Source organism: Callithrix jacchus, chromosome 2 (genome assembly GCF_049354715.1).
Source record: "Callithrix jacchus isolate 240 chromosome 2, calJac240_pri, whole genome shotgun sequence".
Lineage (NCBI taxonomy): Eukaryota > Metazoa > Chordata > Mammalia > Primates > Cebidae > Callithrix > Callithrix jacchus.
In genome coordinates this window covers 63,400,498-63,426,357 of record NC_133503.1, presented here as the reverse complement: position 1 = coordinate 63,426,357, position 25,860 = coordinate 63,400,498, and the positions used below count along the sequence as shown (strand labels likewise).

Here is a 25,860-nt window from a genome sequence, read left to right as displayed (position 1 = left end):
TTCTTAGTAACTACCATTCTACTCTATGAGATTAACTTTTTTAGATTTCACATATGAGTGACATCATACAGTATTTGTCCTCTGTGCCTGGCTTATTTCACTTAAGATAGTATCCTCCAGGTTCATCCGTACTGTGGCAAACGGCAGAATTTTTTTCTTTTTTATGGCCGCATAGTATTCTGTTGTGTATATAGTCCACATTTTCTTTATCTATTTATATGTTGATAGACACTTATGTTGATTTCATATATGCTGGCTATTGTGAAGAATGATGCAATAAACATGTGGGAATGTAGCTGCTTGGTATACTGATTTCATTTCCTTTGGATACAAATATATCCAGTAGTAGGATCGCTGGATTGTACAGTCATTTTATTTTGAATTTTTTGAGGACCCTCTACACTGTTTTTCATATGGCTGTACTAACCATTTTTGAAGAATTCCATTTAAGTCTTTTCTGAATATTGTCCCTCCCATTCCCAACATACATGATCACACCATTGGCACCAGTGTAATACTTTGCCTTTTCACTTAATGTTACAATACAAAATTTCATGTATTGCATGGTCTTTAAATCTTCATTTTTTTGAGTGCCAATCATTCCACAAATAAGTGGGTGTGCCAATTGTAATTGTAATAATTTTACAATTCCCTACTGTTAGACAGTTACATCATTTCCACTTTTTCTCTAGTTTAGACATCGCTACGATGAAAATCTTTGTGTGTAAAGGTTTTCTGTTTCAGATCATTCCTAGATTCATAGTAGTAAAATTAATGTGTCAAAGGATAGGCAGAAAGTAAATTGTGAGATAAAAAATAAGTGCAAGTGTTATGTGAAGTGAAAAATGCCACCTTAAGTAAAAAGATTTGTCTTTTGGCTCTATTGCTAATACATGAACACTCAAATCTCAGAAGGTTGTAGAAAACTGTCTAAAATGGCTAATTCTAATAAGTTAAATGTTGTACCCACTAGTATTCCACTTCTTTACTCACACAAGCATATTGCTGATCCCTTATTAATTGAGCTTAAATTCTTAACCTTACCTAGATCTACCATCAGAAGGCGAGTGAGCGCTGTGTAGAAGGTTGTTCGACACCTGGAGGCACTGAGACTGTAACTCTCACTGATGCCAAGAAAAGGGAAGTGTTCACTCTAATGAAAGCAAAAGAGTAATCAAAGTTACTAATGCTTTACCTAAACTATTTGTACAATTCTCACAGCTAATTAAAGAAATAAGACTTACTGTGTGGTTTTTTAGCATGAATTTCACAGCATCTATCTTCACAAGTTTTTTTAAAAGGATATAGGTAATAGAAGTTAAGGAATCTAAGGAAACATATTTGTCATATCAGTATGTAATAAATCACAAAGTAACAGTGAACTGCAGTGACATCCATTTCTGCTTATAAGGAATAAATATAATTTCTAAAGAGCATTCCTATAGAAACATCTTTCCTTCTGTTAAGAATAATAATCTATTATTAACCAGTGCAATTACTTTTTCTATCTTAGACATATTCTAGTTATGGAAAGAAAGAATGACTTTTATAATTAAGACAAGAACTCCTTTACTATTAAAGTCTTGATAGTGGAAAATTAAAACTGACCCCTTTTTATATTTTGGGTATAACTTGTGAACTTCTACTTACTTAATGTTATTTCATAATAAAATAATTATAAAAGGCCCATAATAGGCTATCAAAAAAGAGAAAATTACTCAATTCTAAGAAATAGTAAGCTCTGTTAGTAGAAATCTAAGATGGGAATATAATTAGGAGGATACAGCAGACTGCATGTTATCAAGTATAGAAGGACAGCTTAAAGGAACTACTACTTCTCAAGTGCCTAGTAGGTAAAAGGAATTTTCCATATGTTAATTCACCTAATCTTCACAATTATACTGCTAAGTATTATTCATTATTTTTAGTTCATAAATAAAGAAATAGGAGCTAAGAGAAATTAAGTTGCTTGCCCAAGATTATACAGCCATGGACTGACAGTGCTGAGATTTGAACTGTAGTTTGACTCCAAAGGCTATGTTTTTTCTACTGTACCATGTTATCACCTTAGCAGTTCAACTTAGAAGGAGGATAAAGTTAAGAAATCAGAAATATGAATACAGGCCTAAATAATTTCAGGTATGATGTGGATTCTAAACACATCTACTCAGTATGCAAACACCCTCTTCTCTTACTCTACCACAGCCACGTGTTTTCTACCACAGCCAGGGCATCTCTTGGCCATTCCCTAATACCTACTCATGCCTTTCTTGAAGGCTGTAATAATCTTAAATGGCTCTATGCATGTTACAAGGAAAGCATTGGCTTTCTTTTTCCTTCACATCATTCCAAATATATGATTCGGTCTGTGGCCTCTGCACGGGGGCACTGAAAAGCCTAATTCTAAATTTTAATCATTCAGACGTGGGCATCAAAGAGTGGAAAACACACTGGAACATGAGTCATGAGACCTGGGCTTGACTATGCCATTCAATGAATCCAGGTAATAAACTTAGCCTGTCTCAGCCTTAGTTTCCCTCTCCAACAAATGATGAAACCTATGCCCAAGCTACCTTACAGGATTGTTTTGAGAATCAGATAATGCAAATGTCTTTGCCAATGATCAATCAGGGAAAAAGACAGAAAGATGCAGACAATTTACAGAACGTGTGCAACTTGCAAGGCTAACTTTCACACTTTCATGATAGTATCACTCCTACTTTTCAAATAAGACATTAAACTAAAAAAATTAAATTATTTTTCAAAAGATAAACAACTAGTATGATTTAGATTCAAGCCCTCTGATTCCAAAACAACCATTCCAGTTGCATACGAAACACATATGTTTGGCTTAGTCATATACATACTTATTTAAAACATACATATATATTTTAGCATGTATCAGTATTAGTAAATTTTCTAAGGGCAGGGACTGCATCTATGCATTTTCCTTACTGCACTGCTTTCAGCAGGTACTCAATGAACTGCATTTTTTTTTTTCTTGAGATGAACTCTCGCTCTGTCGCCCAGGCTGGAGGGCAGTGGCACAATCTCAGCATACTGCAACCTCCGCCCCTATCCTGGGTTCAAGCAATTCTCTTGCCTCAGCCTCTCGAGTAGCCAGGACTGCAGTCATGGGCCATGAGGCCCGGCTAATTTTTTGTATTTTTAGTAGAGATGGGGTTTTAGCATGTTAGTCAGGCTGATCTCGAACTCCTGACCTCAAGTGATCCACCATGCCTGGCCATGATGTACTGCATTTTTCTGGCAGGCTGCAGGGCAACAAGATCAAGGCTGACAGGTAGCAAGTTCTTTCCTGCCTCCAAAGACACAGATTTCATGATTATTCCCAGTGTCAGTCACTGGGCTGAAGACCTGACACTCAAACTTCACTCAGTTAAACAGGGGTGGGATCAATAAACTTGGAAATATCTTAAGTAATTACCAAATAGAATTCTCTTAAAATTGCAAAGTTAAAAGTGACAGGGTCTATGGGTAATAAGAATGCTGCCATTAATAGGAATATTCCTGTCAGTGCTGTTAATAAACAGCAAGTCATGTTTTGACAATAGAATATTTATGAAAGCAATAAACAGAACATTCACAGGAAGAATCTCATCTGTCAAAGACACATTTTCTGCAGAACGGCGTCTGTGCACTTTGCACCAAGGCCAGCCTCACTGCCTTTTAATTACATTCTAAAGCAAAAATGATTAAGAATGGATTTTTATATTTTTCAATAAAGAAAAAAATGAGAGTTCACCTGAATATTTATGTTCTCTTATAGAAATTCAATTCAAAGCTAGTTATGGCTCTTAAGAGGGTCTGTAATGTTAAAAAAGGCAACCGAACACATCAACTTTATGATCTTTACACTCTGATCTTATTCTTCTCTAAGAGACTAGGGTTCTTCTGAGTTGTGTCATTCTGGCTGGGTGGGAGCATTAGACAAATTATGGCAACACTAGGTTAGATTTCAGAGGTCTATTCAAAATATCTCTTGGTAGTAAACTTGGTAATGATGGTAACAGTAACAGCAGCAATACTACTAGGAGCCTTGAGTGTGAGTAAAACTAATAGAGGAAATGTCACACATGGAACATGTAAACAGAAGAGTCAAGATTCAAATCCAGGTCTGTCTGGCTCTAAAGCATAGGCTCTTTTCACTAGGCTATATCAGATCCACTTGATTTTAAAGGGTAGTTCTCTTCAGAGATCATTTGCTTCTTCAAATACAATTGAAATCGGAATCAGGTTCCAGAAGGGACAGGGAAACATTTTATCTTAGGAAGGACCAATTCATTAATACGCCAGCATCACATCCAGGATTGAGCAAACTCTATAATCTAGCTGGTAGTAACCCACTAAACAAAATTCTCAGAAAACCCCTGTCTCTAGCCATGTGGTTATGAAAACACTGAAGACCATGAAGACAGTCTTATTGGTAGCTAGCATGACACATGAAGAAAAACAAGAAAAGAATGGTGTAGCTTATAGATGGCTGAAAATTCTGAAAGTCTGTATCCTTTGAAAAGGAGGATAATTAAGTGGAGAATAAACTGCTCTCTTAGGTTACAGAAGTACTACACACTTCAGTAGCTGCTCAACACAGTAAAACCAAGTATGACTTCAATTCACAGTATCAGGCCTTTTCTGAGTATTTACTGTATTTCATCAAATCTAAAACACCACTGAATGTAAAACGAAACCAAAAAAACTCCACTATTTTATGTACTATTAAGAAAAAGTACTTAAAAATACCATCAGTTATAAGATATATCCTATTTACAAGGGTGTTAAGATGTGAAAAAAATGGATTTAGAATTATAGTAGTGTACTAGATACGTGATATTCACTAAGTACAAGACAGTGGGTAATCACACTGGATCTGGGCAAATATTTGAGAGTCAGACATGTTCATAGATACTGTTTGCAGACAGAGTTAGATCCTGGTGACAGAAGAAAGTTCACAGATGACAATATTACATGTCAGAAACTGCTGTACTTAGGTTATATGTATAAAGCATAGTAACTGAAATTAAGTTTAGTTATTTCAAAAGCAGAATTTTGTTCATGAACCCTACTAGACTAAAAAATCCAAATAGGTATAACTAAGGTGAAGCGTCTTAAAGGATACTAATAATCATTTACCAGGAACAGAACTGAAGGCTTAGTCACTCAACAGAAGGGGTAACAGTAAGTTCTAAATGCCCACTGTATGAAGTTTTGAAACTATAAAAGAAGGGGAAAAAAAGTCTTAATCTCTAATCATTTACAATCTAATAGGAGATAGGACCAGCATATACTAAACTATATTACATTAATATCCAGATATATAGATGGAAAACAAGGTATTCACAAACATTAAGAAAAATAAACAATGACTTGAAAGAAAATGAAGGGAATTAATACTTAGTGAGCATTAAAGGACAAAGGATTAAGCTATTTCATGATGGCTTTGCCAAGTCTTTGGCCAAGACTGAAAAATTGAAGAAACCTAGTTGAGTTACAATGTGTCAAATGAGGGAGAGTGGCATATGTGGTGATTCAGTGAAAGTTAATGAAGGGTGTCCAGGGGTAAGTAAAATAGGTTTCTTTGGCCCAGGTATAAAGTACAAATTGTGGTCGAATGGACGATCAGGAAATTAGCTATGCGAACTCACTAAGTCAAGTAATGTCAAAGGACTCAAATTCAAGTCAATAATTTTGCTTGACCTAAGAAGCAAGTGGAAGTGATTGTGGACTTTTGGGAAGAGAAATGATCAGATCAAAACAATATTCAAGGTAGGTAATTTTGTGAAACAAAAATCTAAAGAACTTGGTGACGATCTAAATAAAGGGGATACAGAGGAGGAATAGGGAGGATTCTATACCTGGTTCTAGTATACAAAGAAACAGAGGAGATAAATTATGGGATAACTTTTCCATGGCTGATAGAGACAGAAAACAATGAAATAAATCAACATTTCTTTCGATAAAAAATGTTAATAGAAGTTTGCCTGAGGGAGGCAAGCTGAAACTAGTTTTATTTAACATTCTCACAAACCATCTGGAGATGGTGGTATTCAGTAAAATAAAGCAATGCGTTTCAATATTGTTTCGCAAAAACAGAAATATTACTGTTTATTGCTAAACAGTTCCTGTAACAGACATAAACTATTTTACTTTCATCCTTCACCTGTGTTTCATTCTTGCCCTTTGCTTCATTGCTCATTCTCTACCCTTTCCTGACACCTAACACATTCAGGATTCGTACCCCAATGGTGAGAAGGTCAGAAACAGAGATGAGGATGTCTGGTTTACACATTACTTGGTAAGTTTAAAAGTTGCATACTTAATGGTTTATCTATAAGCTTATGTCTAAATGACCTTGAATAAAAGGGGCTCCCTAAAATCAGCCATATCACAATGTCACATGCCCACATTATTTTTAATGTGTAGATTTTCAGAAAATTAGTATGTAATTTATTTGAGTTAAATTTAAACAGAAAAAAAGAAACTGTATTAATAAAATAGTTGACTTTAAGCTCTTTGGAGAAATATAGAAAAGGAAGTTTGGAATCCATGTCAATTCTGTTAGAATTTAAAATCCATGAGGGCAGTGTCTGTGTTTTATTTGTCCTTTTGCCCTGTACTTAGCAAATGCTTAATAAATATTTGCTGCATTGAAAGAGGCCAATAAGATTCAAGATGAGTACAGAATTAAATTTAAAAATCACTATTTTAGTCTTACTAAATGTTAACTCTAGAAAAGGATGAAGTTCTAATTGTTGTACTTAAAAAAAGCAAGCAAAAAAAGACAAATGAAGCTGGGAAAGGTTTGGGGTTGAAAAATAAAATTATCATGGTCATCAAATGACTTTGATAGAAAATAGATTCTTAGGGGCTTGGTGCGGTGGCTCACTCCTGTAACCTCAGCACTTCGGAAGGCCAAGGCAGGTGGATCACAACATCAGGAGTTAGAGACCAGCCTGAACAACATGGTGAAACCCTGTCTCTACTAAAAATACAAAAATTAGCTGGGCGTGGTGACGGGCGCCTATAATCCCAGCTACTCAGGAGGCTGAGGCAGGAGAATTGCTTGAACCCAGGAGGTGGAGGTGGCAGTGAGCTGACGTCGTGCCATTCCATTCCAGCCTGGCAACAGACCAAGACTTTGTCTCAAAAAAAAGAAAAGAAAATAGATTCTTTGGCTTGCAAAAATGAAAATGACTAGAAAATAGATTCTCTGGCTTGCAAAAACAAAAATGACTGAAATAAATTAGTAGATAAATAGATTTATGATGCATATGGATGAGTCTTACATTCACCAAATTCTGGTATACAAGAACTTAAGGGGATAATCTTAGAGAGTCAGTCTGAAGTCAAATGGAAGGAATTATTTCTTTATATCACACAAAACCAGAGCCAGCTCCACAGCCATGTGGGCTGTACATTTGCATAGGAGGTCCTGTGCTTGGGAGAACTGTTGAGGTTAACAGTATCAATAAGGTAAAAAAAAAAAAAAGTTTGGATAAATTTGTAAACTAATGGGGAACACCCTTATAGAGTCTGATTTAAAAAGCTAAAATATTTAAAATATCTTTTTAAATATTTTAAAAAGATATTTTTAGTTTTCTAAAAACATCTAAAAATATTTTGTTCAATGATTATGTAATAAAGGCCAACTACCAATAGAGGGCCTGATAGAGAATGAAATTTCCTTTCTGAAACCCAAGTGGAACATGTTAACTGCTACAAACCTGAGTAAACAATGAATTACAGTAGAAATACTGATAAATTATCTTTCAAAAGAATAAAAACTTTAAATAATGATTAATAAACAGCATTTTGGATAAATTCTCCTTTTTCAGCATTTAAAATAAGTAAGTTTACATGATTGCTCTCTATGACCCTCATTCTCTCTCTAGTTTTCCCAGGAGCTTCCTTGTTCCAATTATTTGAACCATCTCACCCCTTTTCCATTTAGGCAGAAACTAAAATTTCTGATCAGAAAACATTTCAAAGAGGGAGAAAGATCCCCAAGTAGTGAACTTGACTATAGAGGCTGGCCCTGTATAGAGCCATTTAAGCTCTGTGCCTGTTCAAAAAAGCTATTTAGAATCAGAAATTCTTGGAATTTAGTCTTGAAAATATAAAGAATATGTTACACAGTTACTCAAATGCATTTGCTAAATTTATTATAAATACCCAAGTAATGAATCTGACAGGAAAACATAAACTTTCTGTCAAAAAGGTCACTGAATTTTAAAATAACAATAATCTTACCAATTTGAAAAATTTCAAATTTGGTAAATAGCAATTCTGTGGTAAAATGCAACAGGCCATCCAGTTACAATGTGGGGACTTATGTAATGGCAACCTCCCACACGCCCCATATCATTATTCAGGAACTAGTCTATCTCTAAAAAATGCAAGTCTAGTGAGTCTTAAGAAGTCCTATGAAAAACTGTCTGTGAGACAAGTACCAGACTTTTCTGCTCAGGGCATACAATGCAGCTCTATTTTCCAACTACCTAAAGGCAGAAGTTCTCAAAAGTGAGGTCCTGGAGCTACCAACTTCACCTGAGGCTTGTGAAAACTGCAATTCTCAGGCCTAGGCCTAATAACCCTTGAAAGAGAAACTCTGGAGAGTGGGGCCTATCAATCTGTGTTTTAACAAGCACTCACATTCTGATGCTCACTAAAATCTGAGACTATTGCTTGAAGGCAACCAAAGGCTTTTTAATACTTCCTAAAAATGGGGGTCTTCTGTGATTTCAATTTCCAACAAGTGGTCAGATAAAAAAACACTAAAGTTCAGAGACTGGCTCTGAGCACCATAAACACTGAGTAAGGTTCATCTGAAGCGGATTAAATAGAAAAAAATAAAAAAGTATCTGAAGACATGCAGTATAAATAAAGAACATAAAAAAAAAACCTCATAGTGAGATAATATGCTTTTCATTTATTTCTGAGATTTTAAATAAAAATATTTTGAATATTAATATCTAAACAGATTTCCATTCACAAGGGCCTACAGGTGATGATTTTGATCTTGTGTGTTTCTATTGCTGAAGAACGTCATCTTATTCCTAATATAGAAATAATATATTGCTTTAAAATCAAGATTGAAAAACACATTATCATAAAGAAATCGATTTGAAACAACGAAACATGCATTAGGTAACCAGTAACTGCACAAAAACAGATACACCACTCACATATTCCATTATGTAAATGAATTCAAGATATTTCATGACTGATCAGCTAGAAGGGACATAATGATTTATAATTCAAATAACTGAGCACCGAAATCAAATTGAACTAATATATATTTCTAAATATGCAAACCTGAAATAATTGCTAAAAAATATAAATCAATGTACCCATGTTGAAATCATTCCCATCCCTGGTTTAAAATATGATAGCTTTTAAACTTTTATCTAGTAAATTTTCTGAGAATATGATTTTTTATTCACTTCAAGAAGAACTCAAAAGCAATAAACAGCATGTAAAATAAAAGGCTATAATATTTGAATTAAAGAATATATAACAGGTTTAATATGATAGAAAAAAGATCTTAAATAGCAGATAAATTAGGCATTATGCAAATTACACTACAATAATACAAATCAAATTAATTTTATACTTAATATCAATTTAAACCTAAAAAACAGGGTAAATCTAAACAATAGATATGTGCTATAAAATAACTGAGGCTTCTTTGCAGATAATATGCTCTCAAAGTAATTCATTGTGAAAAGGCCAGAGTTTGCAATACTAGGAACTACTTATAAACCACTTCATATGTTAGAAATAAAGAGTATTTCAGCATTATTATTAGAAAAAAATATGGGTTGAGTTTTTTTTAATAAGAAAAAATACGTATCTTAAAAAGCCAAATGACCATTGGAATTGGGTTGTACATCACTTTCCAGTAAAAAGGAAAAACAGCCTGGACAGGTGTAATTTATCATTTTTCTGATTTAATATCAAAGAAATATATTAAAATAATAAAAAGAATCCTGAAATCCTCAAAATTTGTAGTGATAAATAGCCCTCCCTGTCTTTATTGCATTATACCTACTAACAGAAATATTGCATGGTGGATTTTGCCAGACAAGGACGATTATTTTCCAATAAAAAGTTGCATATTAAATTCCAGCACAAAAGTGGGTGTCTAATACTTTGGAAATCTTTTATGGTTTACCAAGGAATACAATTTTAAACTTAACTAACATAAACATATTCCTGGAATGAACCTACATTAAAGGTTTCCATCCAATGCCACCATTTTCAGAATTTGTCCTCATATTAAAAGATCAGGTAATCTTAGTGATTAACTAATCCAACACTTATCTTTCCCAAGTCCTATATATTTGATAGCTAATGTAGAAAAGACAATCTACATGATTCTCTCTACTTGTTAGAGATATGACAATACTGTCAACTATAATTTCATAAGAAAGGATGATTCTTGGTTTTAGAATTTAAAAAATCTGCTAGACAGAGAAATCTAAACATTTAATGTATAATGGGAAATCTTACTTTAGATTTGATTAGATGTTGATTTGGTAGGGCCAATAATCAAAGAAGTGGTCAAAAAGCTTATCATTTTCTTAGTGTTACTCCATTGTGCCTTTCAACTAATGAAAATGATGCTCTTTTCAGCTGAAAAATATTAGATATATTTACTCACAGGAATTCAGTTTTTATAAGGTCGTATTTTTATAACATTTTGACCTCCTTATAATTGTTACATGCTTTCTTTGAGAACAAGAATTTCTGACAATTATAAACAAGCATAAACTTAAATACATGTGGTTGCATACTTTCTTATATAACCAGTTATTTGCCTAGGTGAGTATAAATGTAACTACTTAGGAATCTACATGTCCATATAAATTCAACTGGGATTCTGACTAAATGCTTCATAGTATATAACTAAAACCTTTCAAAAACATGCATTTACAAATAAGGCTAAATTAAAAGCCTTTTTATTGAAAAAAGTACAAAAATTATAAACAAGAAAAATACCTGGTTAATTAAATGCACTTGTTAGGTTGTTTATACATAATGTCAGATGTACAGTGAAAAGGATATCCAACAGAAAGGTCATTTAGGAACTGAAGAGTCCTTGAAATTACAGGCTCACATCTTCCCCAGTATTTAAGGTTTGTAACACTATATATGAAAAAAAAGTCTTTAATTATAAGTAAGATATTTGCTTGTCTAGGGAGAAGCAGAGAATACACATACATTTAGGCAAGTTTGATAACCTAAGTTACAAGTATTTTGAAAGTGAAAAACAGGCTCAAAAACATTTTGTATTCTTTTATAGCATATTCAAAATTATATACAATCTACAATGAATATTGCTCTCCAAATGGTATATGATTCTATATATTTAGTTTTGTAAATTAAAAAGTTGTCTAAGAGTTTCACAGGAAAACATCAAGTTTGTACTCAAAACATATTAGGGAGGAAAAGCAGGAGTTACAAAGATAGCCAAATAGAGGCTCACTGTTATTGCCAAATAATGAAGCATCAATTTGTGGCTCCAAAACTCACTTCTTATGACCATGATTGTTAATCTAGCTTTGTTCTCTGCAATCAAGACAGTGTTCTTTGTCTGTTATATAGATAAAGTGAGGTGCCAGCTGGAGGCATACAAGTCTGGCTAAATGTACAAAGTTATGTCCATGACTAGAAACGACTTTATTCTGCTCATATTTAAGTCCAATATAAGGCCAGTTTCCATGAAGACTCTGCTAGCCATAGGTTCCTTTTAGAACTAATGAATGTCCTATCAGACCTCTTTCAATGATTTCAATTTGCAATAATCTTTTCACGTGGTCTTTGAAATTGGGTGTTTTCCTTCTTAAAAAAAAAATGCTGCCCAATTGATCTGAAGAGTGAAGGTCTGTAAATCTATAAAAGTCATCATCTGATGCTGCACACTGCAGTTGTATGGAAACCTGATAAATTACAATGTCCTTTGGATGATGAGTTTTCAATATGTGAAATTAAGTTTCTATGAAGAACAATGCTAACATTCTAACAATTAAAGCATAATTTTAAAAGTCTTTTATTTAAAAATTAGTATATATATATAAAGACTTAAACACAATAAAAAGATCTATTACATTTAAAACAACAACAACAGAAAAATTAAAGACCAAAACAAGAACTCACATTTTTGTCATGAATGTTTCTAGAACGTGGCTGTCATCTGTTATCCCTAAGACTTCTGACATACGAGCATATACCTGCATTAAAACATTTCATTGTTAAAAGCTTTATTATTAACGTATATTTTCAAAAGACGATTCAAATTGAACAAACATAAGATTTAATGCACTGTTGTATCTACACTGAAGTAGGGAGTGGGTGGGAGAGCAAATGAATTTTTTTCAAAGAATCTTATACTTTTAAAATTTGCTTTTTCCTCCAGACCTCTTCTGTTTTGAAATATATAAACACCTACACACAAACACACTCATATATCCATTTTACTCCCACCACACCACACACATTTTTTTTTTTGTCAAAGTGGTAGACCACCCCTTTCTTGAAGATGGAAGTACGTATGCAAAGGGCTGGAAAGTACAGTACTTCAATAAAAGGCTCTAACACTTATAAATTTTCCATCTATTCTAGATTTCAGCAAAATATTAACCATTTCAGGATTATTTAAGGCAGTTATAAAAATAAGGATTTAAAAATCAAAGGCAGTTAAAGAGCTTATAGAAATTCTCCTCAAATATTACCTAATTAAACTTCCCCAAATACAGAGGTGGCTCTTACTTTTCATGCTGACATTGAAATCCCAAGCTCAGGGATTCTCTGTTGAAAACATCAGGGCCTGGGAATCCACTAAGCTTCCAGTTAGGGAGTGTTGGTTGCAGAGTTTGGGGTGCAATATTTCAGTCTCAATCCAAGCCACATTGAGCTTATAAATACATATCCCAATTCAAGTGGGAAAATGCCACTAGCAACCAATGGAATACTCCCTATTAGCCTGGCAAAGCTGAGAGGTGGGTTGACACCTCGATACTCCCTGATGCTCTGGTGTGATTCCAGGTTATCCCTGCCAGACACCAGCTGTATGGGATTTCTCTTCTGTGATTTGATCCTCTGTGATTGTGTTCTCTCCCTTTCTCCTAAGCTGCCTATTTCCTATGTACAGCAGCATAGCTTCTACTCCCTCTTTTTTTTTAATTTAATATATCTGAACACCAGCTTGATAAACCACCATAGTTCAAAAAGGTAAGATAAAAATCACAGGGGCAACATAAATCACCCAGAGTTATACGGTCATAGAGGGGAGGAAAGCTGCCATGGTAGAAATTTCTTATCTGAATTTTAACCACCATTTGAACCAGCAGGTTGTGTTCCAGGATTTCAACCTGAGTCCTGTGTCTGGAGGTCAGACATAGCCTGTCTCTCAGGCTGATAGAGTGAATCAGAGGGAGAGAAAAGAGGGAGAGAAGGAGGAGTTGGGTGTAGAGGGTGAGAGAAGGAAGGAAGGGCTGACTGGTGGAGAGGAGAAGCTGGGGAAGAGAGAGAGAGAGAGAGAGAGAGAGAGAGAGAGAGAGAGAGAGAGAGAGAGAGAGAGACAGGAAGATAGATTCAAATTCCTGTTGCCTTTCCCACTAACTTCTGAGCCCTACAGAAAAGCATTTCAATGATTATATATATGTGACTTTGTCCATGAGAGTAGGACTTCATCTCATGTAGATTAAAGTGACCACTGTTGCTTGTAAGATGTCTGGGGGAAAGAGAGAGAACCTAGAGAAGTTAGTTACCAATAATCCTCAATAATCACAAACCTTTAAGCAAAAAGAGGTCTCAAAAGAAGGATGATATGTAGAATGGAAAGTTTCCCTAAGCTCACCATGATGCAAAACCACTCTCATATATAGAAGTATACAAATTGGGTCCCTTGGAAAATCTGGTATCAATATGATTAATGGCACACAAAGCATTTCACAACTTGGCTTCAACCTACCTCATCTTCCACATTTCCCTCAACCTCAAGCCACATATAGAATGCCGATAGATCACTGAGGCATCTCACGCAATTTCAGATTTTTATATGTTCATGTGCTGGTTATTTTGCCTCAACCTTCTTCGTGTTTTTCTCCTCATAGTCATTCAAAAGTCATCTCCTCTGAAGCCTTCTTAGGCACAGTGAGTTGCACTCTCCTTTATGTTCCCAAACATCTGGTCCATTCCTCTATCATGCTGCTTTTTACACTGTAACTGTTTGGATGTCAATCTCCCTCATTACACTGAGTGCTTCTTGAGGGGTGACACCATGCCTTATTCTTTGTGTCCCTAATATTACATCTCAGGCACTATTTGTCAAGTGAATACTATTTTTAATGTGTGGTGGCAGAAGACAGGGTCTGGATCCACTAGGACTATATTATAATGTGAATATTACACAAAGAATGAAAAATGACTCTTCCTATTAAGCATATATTGGATTCTATGGACAAAACACATAGAATTATAAATTACAACAGAAAAAGAAAAGCTAGAGAGAGCAGCTTGACTATCTAGAAAATAATTCTAGCAATTGTCTTTAATTATATTTTAGTGACACTCTTGTCAAAAGCGATCCTTAAACTAAGCCCAGTTTTATAAAATCAACTAACAGTAGGGATCAGATACCCTATTGTGTGCTCTGCTTTTCCCACTTGCTGGGTTTCAGGGCCACAAACTGTGTGCTCTTAACTGTGACTAGAATTTAAAAGGCATGTTTGTTTAACAAAGATGAAAACATGAATGGATATGTTTCAATTAGCTCTACTACAACTCAAAGCACAAGTTTTTTGATGGTATACAGGGTAATTTATATAGATAAAGAAAATGAATAATAAATTCTATGACATATTGGTTTTGGAAAGGATGGGGCCATGGCATTATCTCAAATCACCTATTTTCTTCTTACTGTATTTACATGTTTCCTGGCTATTTTCTTGTTTTGGACACCATGATAACTACAGTGGACTTCTGTAAAATCAAATTTTACATTTTCAAGACTTTATAAATGCCGACTTTTATGGCAAAACTCAGAAATAATATAATTTTTGTTTTAATCATTTTATTATTCATTTGAGAATAATAAAAATACAAAAACTAAAATGTGACTTTAAGCATTTCAAAAGCTTTAACATTAAAAAATGTACTTTCTAATTCAATGGGTCCTACAAGGAAGTTTCCCTAACATGTTCCTGGCATTTGAGAGAGGAGGAAGCTAGGCAGGCAGGTCTGTTGTGCTCTGCTGTCAAAACAGTTTCTCAAAGCATCAGATCTGACCCAATAATATACTAGAAAAACAGTCAACATTGACACATGGCAGTGCTTTAATCCACAATTATCCTTGTAACTTGCACCATTCCTTTTATCATCCATTAGCTTTGATTCCCATTATCCCATCTAGAACTGTGTCAACGCTTTTGTCCTTGGGGATTTCTCTCCACTACCAGGATCTGACAGTTGAGCTTGAGTACTAAACAGGATCATTACCTCTTAAATCCACTTATCTGATCTACTGAATAGTAAATTGAAAAGCTCATTAAGAGCAACAATCTGATTTGTTTTCATGTGTGACAGGGTCATTTAAAATCAATGTATGATTACAGCATTTCTTTTAAAAGACTGTTTCTCATTTTCCGAGGTACCTTATCATTCAGATAACATGAAAACATCTCCAAATATTTGAAATTTAATTATCCCATAAACATGGATAATTTGGGAGTGGGAAGTAATTTATTCAGTGAGGAAATACCTACAAAATTGTTTATCATCAAGCACAAATCAATGAAAATCTTCTATAGAAAAATGCTCTAACACAGTACTTAGTTTTCAACACTTTCTACAACTTTTACCACTTCACCTGAAATAATTTTTGTGACACCAAGAAGAAACTGTATTGCAATATCTATTTTAAGGACGTATATAGGAGTTGGCCTAGGAATGCAAGAAAAGGAAAAAAACTCACTTTCAGTACACAGATTCCTTGTCTCTTATTTCAGAATCTATTAAGATAATCTCATCACAATAAAAAAACAAGTAAAAATCTAAGAAATAACAGACTAAATCTACTGTGTGGTCATCCTTCAGAGAAGGACAGGCAATACAATGACACTGAATATATGGTTATGCCTTTGGTTATGTGTTTCATATAGTCAGAGATGGACATGCGGTAACCAAGTTTTTGCCTTTCTGAGCCCTCCTCCCTTCTTTTCTTCTTCTGCATTTCAAAATATGCCTGTACAATAGACTGTAAGCTCCCTGAGAGCAAAAATAATGCTCTGTTTTTTTTTTTTAATCTCACATGCCTTCTACTCAATAATGTTTTTTAAATGAATAAAAAGAATATAGTTTTAAAATGTACATTTTGGTCAATCCCATTTCATACATGATTCTTTAACAAAAGGAAAACAACTCATAAAGGGCAGTTATTTTTCCCTTTGTAAAATAATATACCCAAAATCCTACTCATCAGGGATGAACATTGGTAAAATGCTGTCATTTTAAAAGGTGTGGTTTTAATGCTTAAATAGTATTTCTGGGAGAAGCTCTCCCTGTAGATTCAGTAAGAAGAGTCGCCTAGGGGTCAGGTGCGGTGGCTCATGCCTGTGAGCACTTTGGGAGGCCGAGGCAGGCAGATCATGAGGTCAGGAGATCAAGACTATCCTGGTCAACATGGCGAAACCCTGTCTCTACTAAAAATACAAAAAATTAGCCAGCCTGGTGGTGTGCACCTGTAGTCCCAGCTACTCAGGAGGCTGAGGCAGGAGAATCACCTGAACCTGGGAGGTGGAGGCTACAGTGAGCCGAGATCGTGCCACTGTACTCCAGCCTGGGTAATAGAGTGATACTCTGTCTCAAAAAAAAAAAAAGAAGAGTCCCCTAATTTGAAATCTTACAGCATTCATTGTTGCCAGTCTATTACTAGCACTTCCCAAAACATAATAGACTATAATATTTTTGTACTATTGATTTCCATGTGAATATGTTTCCTCCACTATTTTAAGCATGTACTCCTGGAAGGCAGGGGAAATGTCTATGTTTCTTTACATCTCCACTAGTATATTGTCTTAGAACACTGTCATGATAAACGTAGCAAAGTGGAAAAAGCACAGACTTTGGTCCCAAAGATATCTGCATTTGAATTCTATATCTGCCACTACCTCGGTGTTTCTTAAAGTTTCTGAATCTTGCTTTCTTACCTATTAAACAGTAATAATAGTAATACTTACTTTAGGCGGGGCAAGGTGGCTCACACCTGTAATCCCAGTACTCTGGGAGGTCAAGACAGGTGGACTGCTTGAGCTCAGGAGTTTGAGACCAGCCTGGGCAACACAGTGAAACCCTTAACTAAAATACAAAAACTTCACCAGGCGTAGTGGTGTGTGCCTGTAATCCCTGCTACTCGGGAGGCTGAGACAGGAGAACTGCTTACCTGGGAGGCGGAGGTTGCAGTGAGCCAAGACTGCACCATTGCACTCCAGCCTGTGTCACAGAGTGAGACTCTGTCTCAAACAAAACAAAACGAAACAACAAACAAAAAAAACCCCCTACTTTATGGGTTTTGAGAAGATTAAATGATGATCCCAAACTCAGAGCTTGACATTTAGTAGTTACTCAACAAATGCTGATTCCCTGTACAACCTTTCACTGAGCCTTTTGCATAGTAGATGCTAAAGTGGGCAGTTAACACCTTTTCAAGAGAAGGCTCTTCACGTGAAAAATAACAGAAAAATCAGGAGGTCCTTACCTTGAATATTTTCAAACAGCATAAAGATGGTTAAAACAGATAAATGAAATCTTAAAATCTGTATCAATAACTCTTAATTTTTACATGCATGTTCAATTAATACCTTTTAGTCACACTCAGAAATTGCATTTGTTAAAGGCATAAAGCAACTGCTTCAAAATTTCAGGCTTCAAAATCAAATTCTTTCTACTTCTAAATGGTTATTGTCTTAGAAGCTAGAAAAATTACCCATTTTAACCAGTTACCCATCTCTCTAGCTCCTGATATATAGAAAGTGATTAGAAATGTAAGGAGTTATCATTATTACAGATTTGAGAGGGCATGCTCTTAAAAAACTGTTTTAATATTTTTATTTTCTTAGCCCTTTAGAAACTGCCCTTTAGAACCTACTGCAAAGGTTCTTATAAATTTAAGAAAAGAGCATTTGGATAGTACATAATGCTGGAGCCAATACATTCTCCAGCTTCTCAACTAATCAAATGACAAATATTGCCTGTAGAATTTGCAGGTAGCTTAAAAGATCTTATATATGGTTTTAAAAAGGGAACTAGGTAAGAAAAACAGATGAGGGAATAAACTACAAATAGCAATATAATTTTGAGTTGTAAATTTAATAAAGAACAAAAGCAGTATGAGATAATTTTTAAAACTTCTTTTTCCAGTCCTAATCCTTGGTGTTGGGTATCTGCAGCATTGTCTCTAACATTCTGGTTATAACTCTGAGGAAACTAATTATGTCAATCTTTAAATTTGAAGTAGATTACAGAACTGGGAAACCTAGCATATTAGTTCCTAAAGGTTGTATGGATATATAATGACAGTCACAGAAATTCAATATCAGCCCTCTATGAAATGTACTCAAAAACACCACATGAAACAAATTAAAAAGAACAATGAATCTCTCATTCCGTGCAAAAAAGAAAATAAGAGAAAACACTGGTTCTATAGGTTTTCAAAAGAGTTTTTATAATGACCTAAGATTTTGGATAATGAATCTTCAGAAAATTACTCTAATCTTCTGAAGATTCATTAGGCCTTCTATAAATGTTTAAGATGTTATAATTTCTCAAAGAGCTTTAGTACATTGTTTAAGCAGGCTCAGTGCAGAAAGTTAACAGTGCTATAGAAGTCAACAACAGAGTATTTGGCCATCAGATGACAAACTTTCTTTGAAGCAAGTTAGTCTCAAAAACATATCAGGTAATATAAAAGTGGTACCACCAAAGATCCCCCAAACATTTCTGTAAATTTTCAATACTGGAATGACTTGTTATTGAAGGTTTTCAACTGGTTGTAAATTGACAGAACAAAACCTGTCACTGGGAAGTATCCAACACAATGAAAGCATTAATGTTCCTTAGTAAGAGAATTTAGGAAAACAGTATGAAATAACTTACTATGAATAAGAAACACATTTTCATATTTTTGTTTTAGGCTTCAAGTGCCTTTGAGGACAATTCAGTGCTTTCCATAAGAAAAACCTCATCAATGTGAAAGGCATTAGTAGAGGAGGAAGAAGGAGAGATTAAGACAGAATAGAGCATTTAATTACTTGGATCTAACCCACTTGAACTAAAGATACTGAGCTCTTTCATTAACACCTGAAGCAGGATAAAATACAATAATCACAATTAACTTATCACCATAACAAGAGAATTAATGGTACAAACATCATTACTGTATATTAAATACACAAACTTAGTGACACTGAATAGATCCATATTAATCTTGGGTGATCAATTTTTCCATATTATTTAAAATAACGTCACTAAATATAAGCCTGAAATTAGACAGAAAAATCTTTTGCCAGAATTTAATTCTAAAACCGTAATTTATGTTGGAAACCAGGTAGCAAAAGGTGAATAATCCTGCTCACCTCACTCAGTTAAAGAAAGAATGGTATCTGATAAAGAAAAACTGGTTATGGAAGTATAAAACAAATATGAGTGTTAAATATTTATTTCAATTAGAATATCTGAACTCACCATCTGTGGTGGCCATTTTGCTAAGGGGACATGTACCTAACAAATCGCTTAAGAGGCATTCCCAGTCTGCTTGAATAAGCTATTGTATAAGAAAACTTGGAGTGACCACTCTGGCCTCACATTTCCTTCGCTCCACATCCTGTGGCACAAAGCATGAACTCAGCAGGCTGGGGTGCAGGGCTGCCTGCTGCCTTGTGATAATCCCCTCTCCCAGTAGGGGCCTCCACTGATGCATGGCTAAGAACATGCTTCCTCTTTTGCTTGCACCCCAGTGGGGTTTCCATTTCTAACTTGGGCCCAAATCCAGACTGCTAAGGAAGGTGGAAAAGTTAGCAAGCTCCAGATGCTGCCAGGGATATTTTGGAGTCAGTTTCTAAACAATAATTTATTAGAAAGGTTACAACTATAATGTGAAAACCAGCAAGGCTGGTAATTTTGGAGAGATTCTTTCCCTGCCACCCCCGACCAGATCTAGGGTCTAACTACCACCTGTTCAACAGAAGCTGGCTGTTTGCCTTACTTTCCTTCAGGGAGCCACTGACTAAGGATCTCCACCAGCATGAACCTAATGCCTCCCGACAGGCCTTCCCTAGCCAAGTGGGACCTGGGTTGAGTGCACCAGTTACTGGTCACAGGATATGCAGTCCACAGAAAGACTCCTGTGGTGCAACCAGCTGAAAGCCAACTAGAGAAAATGGAGAGTGTACATTTGTCCTGACACAGCTTTGCTCCTGCCGGCTGCCAACTCACTCCATGTCTGGGGCCAAGCTTCTGTTAAACTAGTCTTCTATGGATAAAGCCATGGTAAAGCCCTGGGTAAATATATTATCTCCCCAAGCCCATTCAAAAAGAAGCTAACTATGGCTATGGCACCAGATGCTTGGGAAGAAGGCTTGATTTTAGTAGAGAATTTTGGGACTATGTTTTGAAAGAGCATTTCAGACATTTAAATGAATATTTATAATTCTTTGCAATAGCAAGTTTATAAGATGACATGATTAATTTTAGGGCAAAGAAGCTGATGCTGGATGACATTTGTGAGAGGGTGATAGTAGAAGTGGGGAACTGGGGGGTAAAATATTTGTTTAACCTGCTGTACCTCCTAAAGGTGTCAGCCAGAAACATTCTGGCACAAGGGATACATGTGCTCTAGACACTGTTCAATAACAGATGCTATTCAATGTAGCCAAATAAAACTTTCTGCTTTCAAGTATTAATAACTGATTAGAATTGGTTACTCAACAATGTTAACATCAAAAATCTAGGGCTTTTGTACTATGCAACCACATTAAATATAGGCTTTGCAGTTAATACTGCTTATTAGACTACTGAACCTTTGGCTATAAAATATGCACTCTGTAGAATTATATAGTGCACACAAAGGAAATTAAGACAATGCACACCTATACTTAATCATTGTGTGCAGATACCTGTTTTACTAATAAGAATCTCAGGCTGTAGTGACACAAGCATAAAGATTGCTGGTCCACCACCATCACCAGCAACTCAACTCACCTTAACTATTTTCTAAGCCTTCTCTGGAACTCTGGGTACATCACTCCTCAGGCATAAAACCTAAAAAGCACAAAGTTTAGGGACCTGCCACCTGGCACCAGAAATAAAAGAAGAGCAAAAGGTCTTCCCAATCCCAAATATGAGGAGAAAGTGGCTGCCAATCATTGTGGTTGTTACTTATCATATTCTTGGGACTTAGATTTTATTCTGGAGCCCATGAGCAGAGACATGGTTAATCCTGTTCATATTCTGGATGTTATATGAATGGCAGTGGGTTGCTTCAGTGAGATAATTCCAGAAACCAATCACTAAAAGCACGCCCTAAAAAAGAATAAATCATAAATAATATTTGACAGAACTATTTTTAAGAATCTTGGCTGGGTGTGTTGGCTCATGCCTGTAATCCTAGCAATTTAGGAGGCCAAGGTGGGTGGATCACTTGAGTTCGAGATCAGTCTGGTCAACATGGTGAAATGCCAATTCTACTAAAAATACAAGAAATTAGCAAGGCATAGTGGCACATGACTGTAACCCAGCTATGTGGGAGGCTGAGGCAGGAGAATCACTTGAACCTGGGAGGCAGAGGTTGCAGCAAGCCAAGATTGTACCATTGCACTCCAGCCTGGGTGAGAAGAGTGAGACTTCATCTCAAAAAAAAAAAAAAAAAAAGAATCTCTTAGTACCGTTTCCCATGAAGCACTTTCATTATACAAGAGTGGCAACTGAGGCTAATGATTTAAGTAGGCCAAGTAACCTTCTGATGGGCAAAAGTACTTTCAACTAGGGTTACAAAGAATAGTATCACAAAATAGGAGGTAGTCTAGTGAAGTAGTTAGGAATAGATTCTGATGCTCAAGACTAGTGAGATTCTGCTACTTATTAATTTTGAGCAAGTTGCTTACGCTTTAAACCTTAGTATCCTCAAATATAAAAAGATGAAAGTAGTAACTAATCTGTGGAATTTCTGAGAGGGTTAAAGCGGTTAATTTATGTGAAGAACCTATGATAGTCCTGGTACATAGTAACATTTTCACAAGTGTTACCTATTATTATTATTATTGAAGTGTCCCTTTTCTTTGTGCTTTATCTGGACTAGATACTAGAAAACAGATACATGTTCTAAGAAAGTATGTGAGTAGCGTTAGTAGTAGTTAGAGGGGAGAGGGCCTTAATGAAAGGTAATATAACCTCTAAAATTAAATAATGGGTCTAGTTTGAGTCTTGCAAATAAATAAAGTAGTAGGAAAAGTAATAGAAAAGGAATCAGGAGGAAAATAGAACAGTCTGTGGTATTTGGTGATACTTTATCTCAAGAACTTATCTGTATCACCTAAATTGTCAAATTCAAAGATTCATCCTCACTTTTTGAGTCAATACAAGTTCCTGCTTCTTATCTCCAAGGTAAGTTTTCAACTAAGTAGATGATTTCTATCACTGTGTTCAATAAATTATTAAAGTTTTCCCTGCTCAGATCAATAGGTCCATCTAGTTGTCCAAATTTTCTTTTCTTTTTTTTTTTGAGATGGAGTTTCGTTCTTGTTACCCAGGATGGAGTGCAATGGCGCGATCTCGGCTCACGGCAACCTCCACCTCCTGGGTTCAGGCAATTCTCCTGCCTCAGCCTCCGGAGTAGCTAGGATTACAGGCACGTGCCACTGTGCCCAGATAATTTTTTGTATTTTTAGTAGAGATGGGGTTTCACCATGTTGACCAAGATGGTCTCGATCTCTTGACCTCATGATCCACCTGCCTCGGCCTCCCAAAGTGCTGGGATTAGAGGCCCCCAAATTTTCTTTACTAAATTAATGTACACAGACATGGGGTTCCAGAGCACCATCATTAATTTAAAATTATTAGAAGAGTTTTTAGGTGATGGGCTCCCAAGGGACATTCTTTCACAGTAGAAACAGAAAGAGGCTACCTTTCAGAAATAAATACAACATTACTGATCTCTGATACTAGACTCTGGGTTCCGGGTTGCTTCTTCCATTGTAGGATATCCAATATCAACGACCTAGCTTAGCTCTCTTGTGACTGACGGCTAGCCAGGACTAGAAGTCCAATCTTCAGTTATAGGAATGAATCTTTTCCTTGGGAAATGAAGCTGCTAGTATGGAGATGAAACTTATGATGTTGGTATTATCAGTCATCATACTCTGAAACTCATTATTCCTGGACTCATGCCTAAATACATACATAGCCAATGTGACACAGTGAAAAGCAAATTGGATTTAGAGTAAGATAATCTGGTTGAAACCCAGGGTCTACCTCTAAACAAGCTTTCAATTCTGAAATTGTTTCATATTTCTGCAAAATGATATTCATATCTATTAAACAGAACATTGTTGAGAAGACTAAATGAGAAAATGTGATGAATAATTCGGCAAAGTGGTTAAATGCAAAGTAGAAACCCACTGCAGGTTAGATTAAGGTTGAAGATAAACTGTATTCTCAAATGATATTTCCTAGATATTTCTCATTCTACATTACCTGAAAATACAGAATTCATGACGTATAACATGGATAATGTTTTAGTATCCAACACCTTCATCTTTAGGAAGGTTAGAGAGTGCCACGTGTTAGGCAGCTGCACCTGCTGGCAAGTGTGGGATAACAGCCCATGGCTCATGAATGCAAATGACCAGATAAAAAGGGCAGTTGAGAACTGGTATCAACAAGCATGAAAACATTTCTAATGAGTCAGAAAAGTGGGCCGAGAGAGCATGAAAGGAAGTGAAAATGAATATTTACAGATAGAAATGTATAATAAATGGTCAAAAGGCTTTTTTAAAAAAAAAGAGAGGTTACAGCAAAACTTGAGAATTGCAATTCTCAGCAAATGGAAAGACACCAGTACTAAGGTGTTTAGCACATTTCGAAATTTTCTATCATGTTATAATTTTTCTTGTTAAAAGTTTCCAATGAAACTTACTGGGCATAGGAGATTTTCCATGGGATTGCATTTCCAATTTTGTAATGGGTGTCAACCAGAAAATGCAATTCACATAGGAGAAACTTGTTTCAATGCCAACTTGCTTAAACACATCTATTCAGTAAAGCAAGGGATACTGGCGCTGGGGAGCCACGCAAGGCCTAGGGGAAAACAAAATTCCAATAAGTATGCCAAATGTGCTTTTATATTTCAAGACTCCTTCAAAAGAAACATTATGGGGAGATAAAAATTAGGAAAACACTGAACTTAACTAATTTAAAATGTTGAAAAAATATTTTGCATTTATGTTTTATAACCAAGTGCTTTTCTCACATTTGTCCCAAGGCAGCAGATAAAGCGCTATATTCACCATTGCTAATACTAGCAATTGGAACATGCTCTTTGGCAAGGCAGAAATAAGATAATTGTTCAACATAGGCTGGCTTTTCAGAAATACTGGAAGCATTGCCTGTAATTATAGACATCTGTCACTGCTAGCCACTCAGTACTAACCCTGACATCAATATACAACCATAGCGCTAAACTGCCTGCAGGCATAGCAATGGAGACCAGATACGCTAGGCAGGCAATCATCTGCTTCATCCAAACTATCTGTCAAAGGTTCCCAACCACAAATAGCTCTTACATTTTGTATCCTTAGGATAATATGTTGATTTATTTGAGATTCTCTAATATTTACAGTCTAGACCATCTACTAAAATAAAGAAACAAAACTTATGGCTAATGGATGCAGTTACTGTTCACAGTCATCATAAAAGGTCATAGCTCAACCCTCAAATGTTAAAAATTGATGGCAGCTTTAACCATGCGCTATCATACAGATGTTTCCTTTTGTAGAGGCAATTATTTTCAAAAGCAATTCAAAATCGTAAATACGATCCTTCATCAGCAAATATGTTGCCACATTGTTTTAGTAGAAATGCTCATATTTTAAAGCCCTTTTTCAGAAGTAAAGACAAGTTTCAGTGTTGAGTACTGAAGAGTCCAGATCATCAGTTTGGGTTTAGCTTTACATACAGTACCTTACTTGGCAATATTTTCCCTATATAAATGATATAATGTCAAAAATTAGGAAGTGATATTAATATGAAAAATAAAATACTTGGTTAATGAATGAGTCAAATGATATAATCTTACAGGGTGTAAAACTTAGTGAAATATACATGCACATGTACCTTCAAATTTTTAAGACCCCAAAGACACACTGTAGCTTTAAACATCACCCTCTGTTTTCTTTTAAACAGCCAGAGAAGCAAGCTGAAAATTATTAGACATTTAGACTAATTAGGAATAAACATTCACAATTATCATAATGTGTTACAAAAAACCCATATATTTCTTGGTCCGATCACAACAGCCAATGCTGAAGAAAAACTATTAATTACTGACAGACAGTTAGCTTATAAGTGAGCTGCATTTTAAAAACCTCCTTTAAAATACAATTGCTAAATGCCTTACAGTGCTGTAATGTGAGACAGGTTCAAATCTTATTACTTCACTGAAATTAAAACCTAAGTTTTAATACTGTTCAAGTCGAACAATGATTCCACACTTTATTGCTTTTGAAATCCCTTGATGATCATAGGAAAAATGCCCCGGAGAAAAAAAGACTGTTTTCGATAAACAGAAAA

At 35.4% G+C, this 25,860-nt stretch overlaps 1 protein-coding gene across 4 annotated transcripts in view; it reads right to left on the bottom strand.

Moving 5' to 3' along the window:
• The window catches only part of RANBP17 (RAN binding protein 17), a 438,613-nt gene that overhangs the window by 126,455 nt on the left and 286,298 nt on the right, over positions 1-25,860 (bottom strand). For all 4 annotated transcript variants that reach the window (XM_002744545.7, XM_008990995.5, XM_078365784.1 and 1 more), the window contains 4 exons: positions 12,178-12,251; positions 11,086-11,166; positions 1,245-1,308; positions 1,045-1,153 (listed from right to left, as the gene is read on the bottom strand). In XM_002744545.7, coding sequence (XP_002744591.2) covers positions 1,045-1,153; positions 1,245-1,308; positions 11,086-11,166; positions 12,178-12,251 — 328 coding nt within the window. The remainder of the gene's footprint in view (positions 1-1,044; positions 1,154-1,244; positions 1,309-11,085; positions 11,167-12,177; positions 12,252-25,860) is intronic.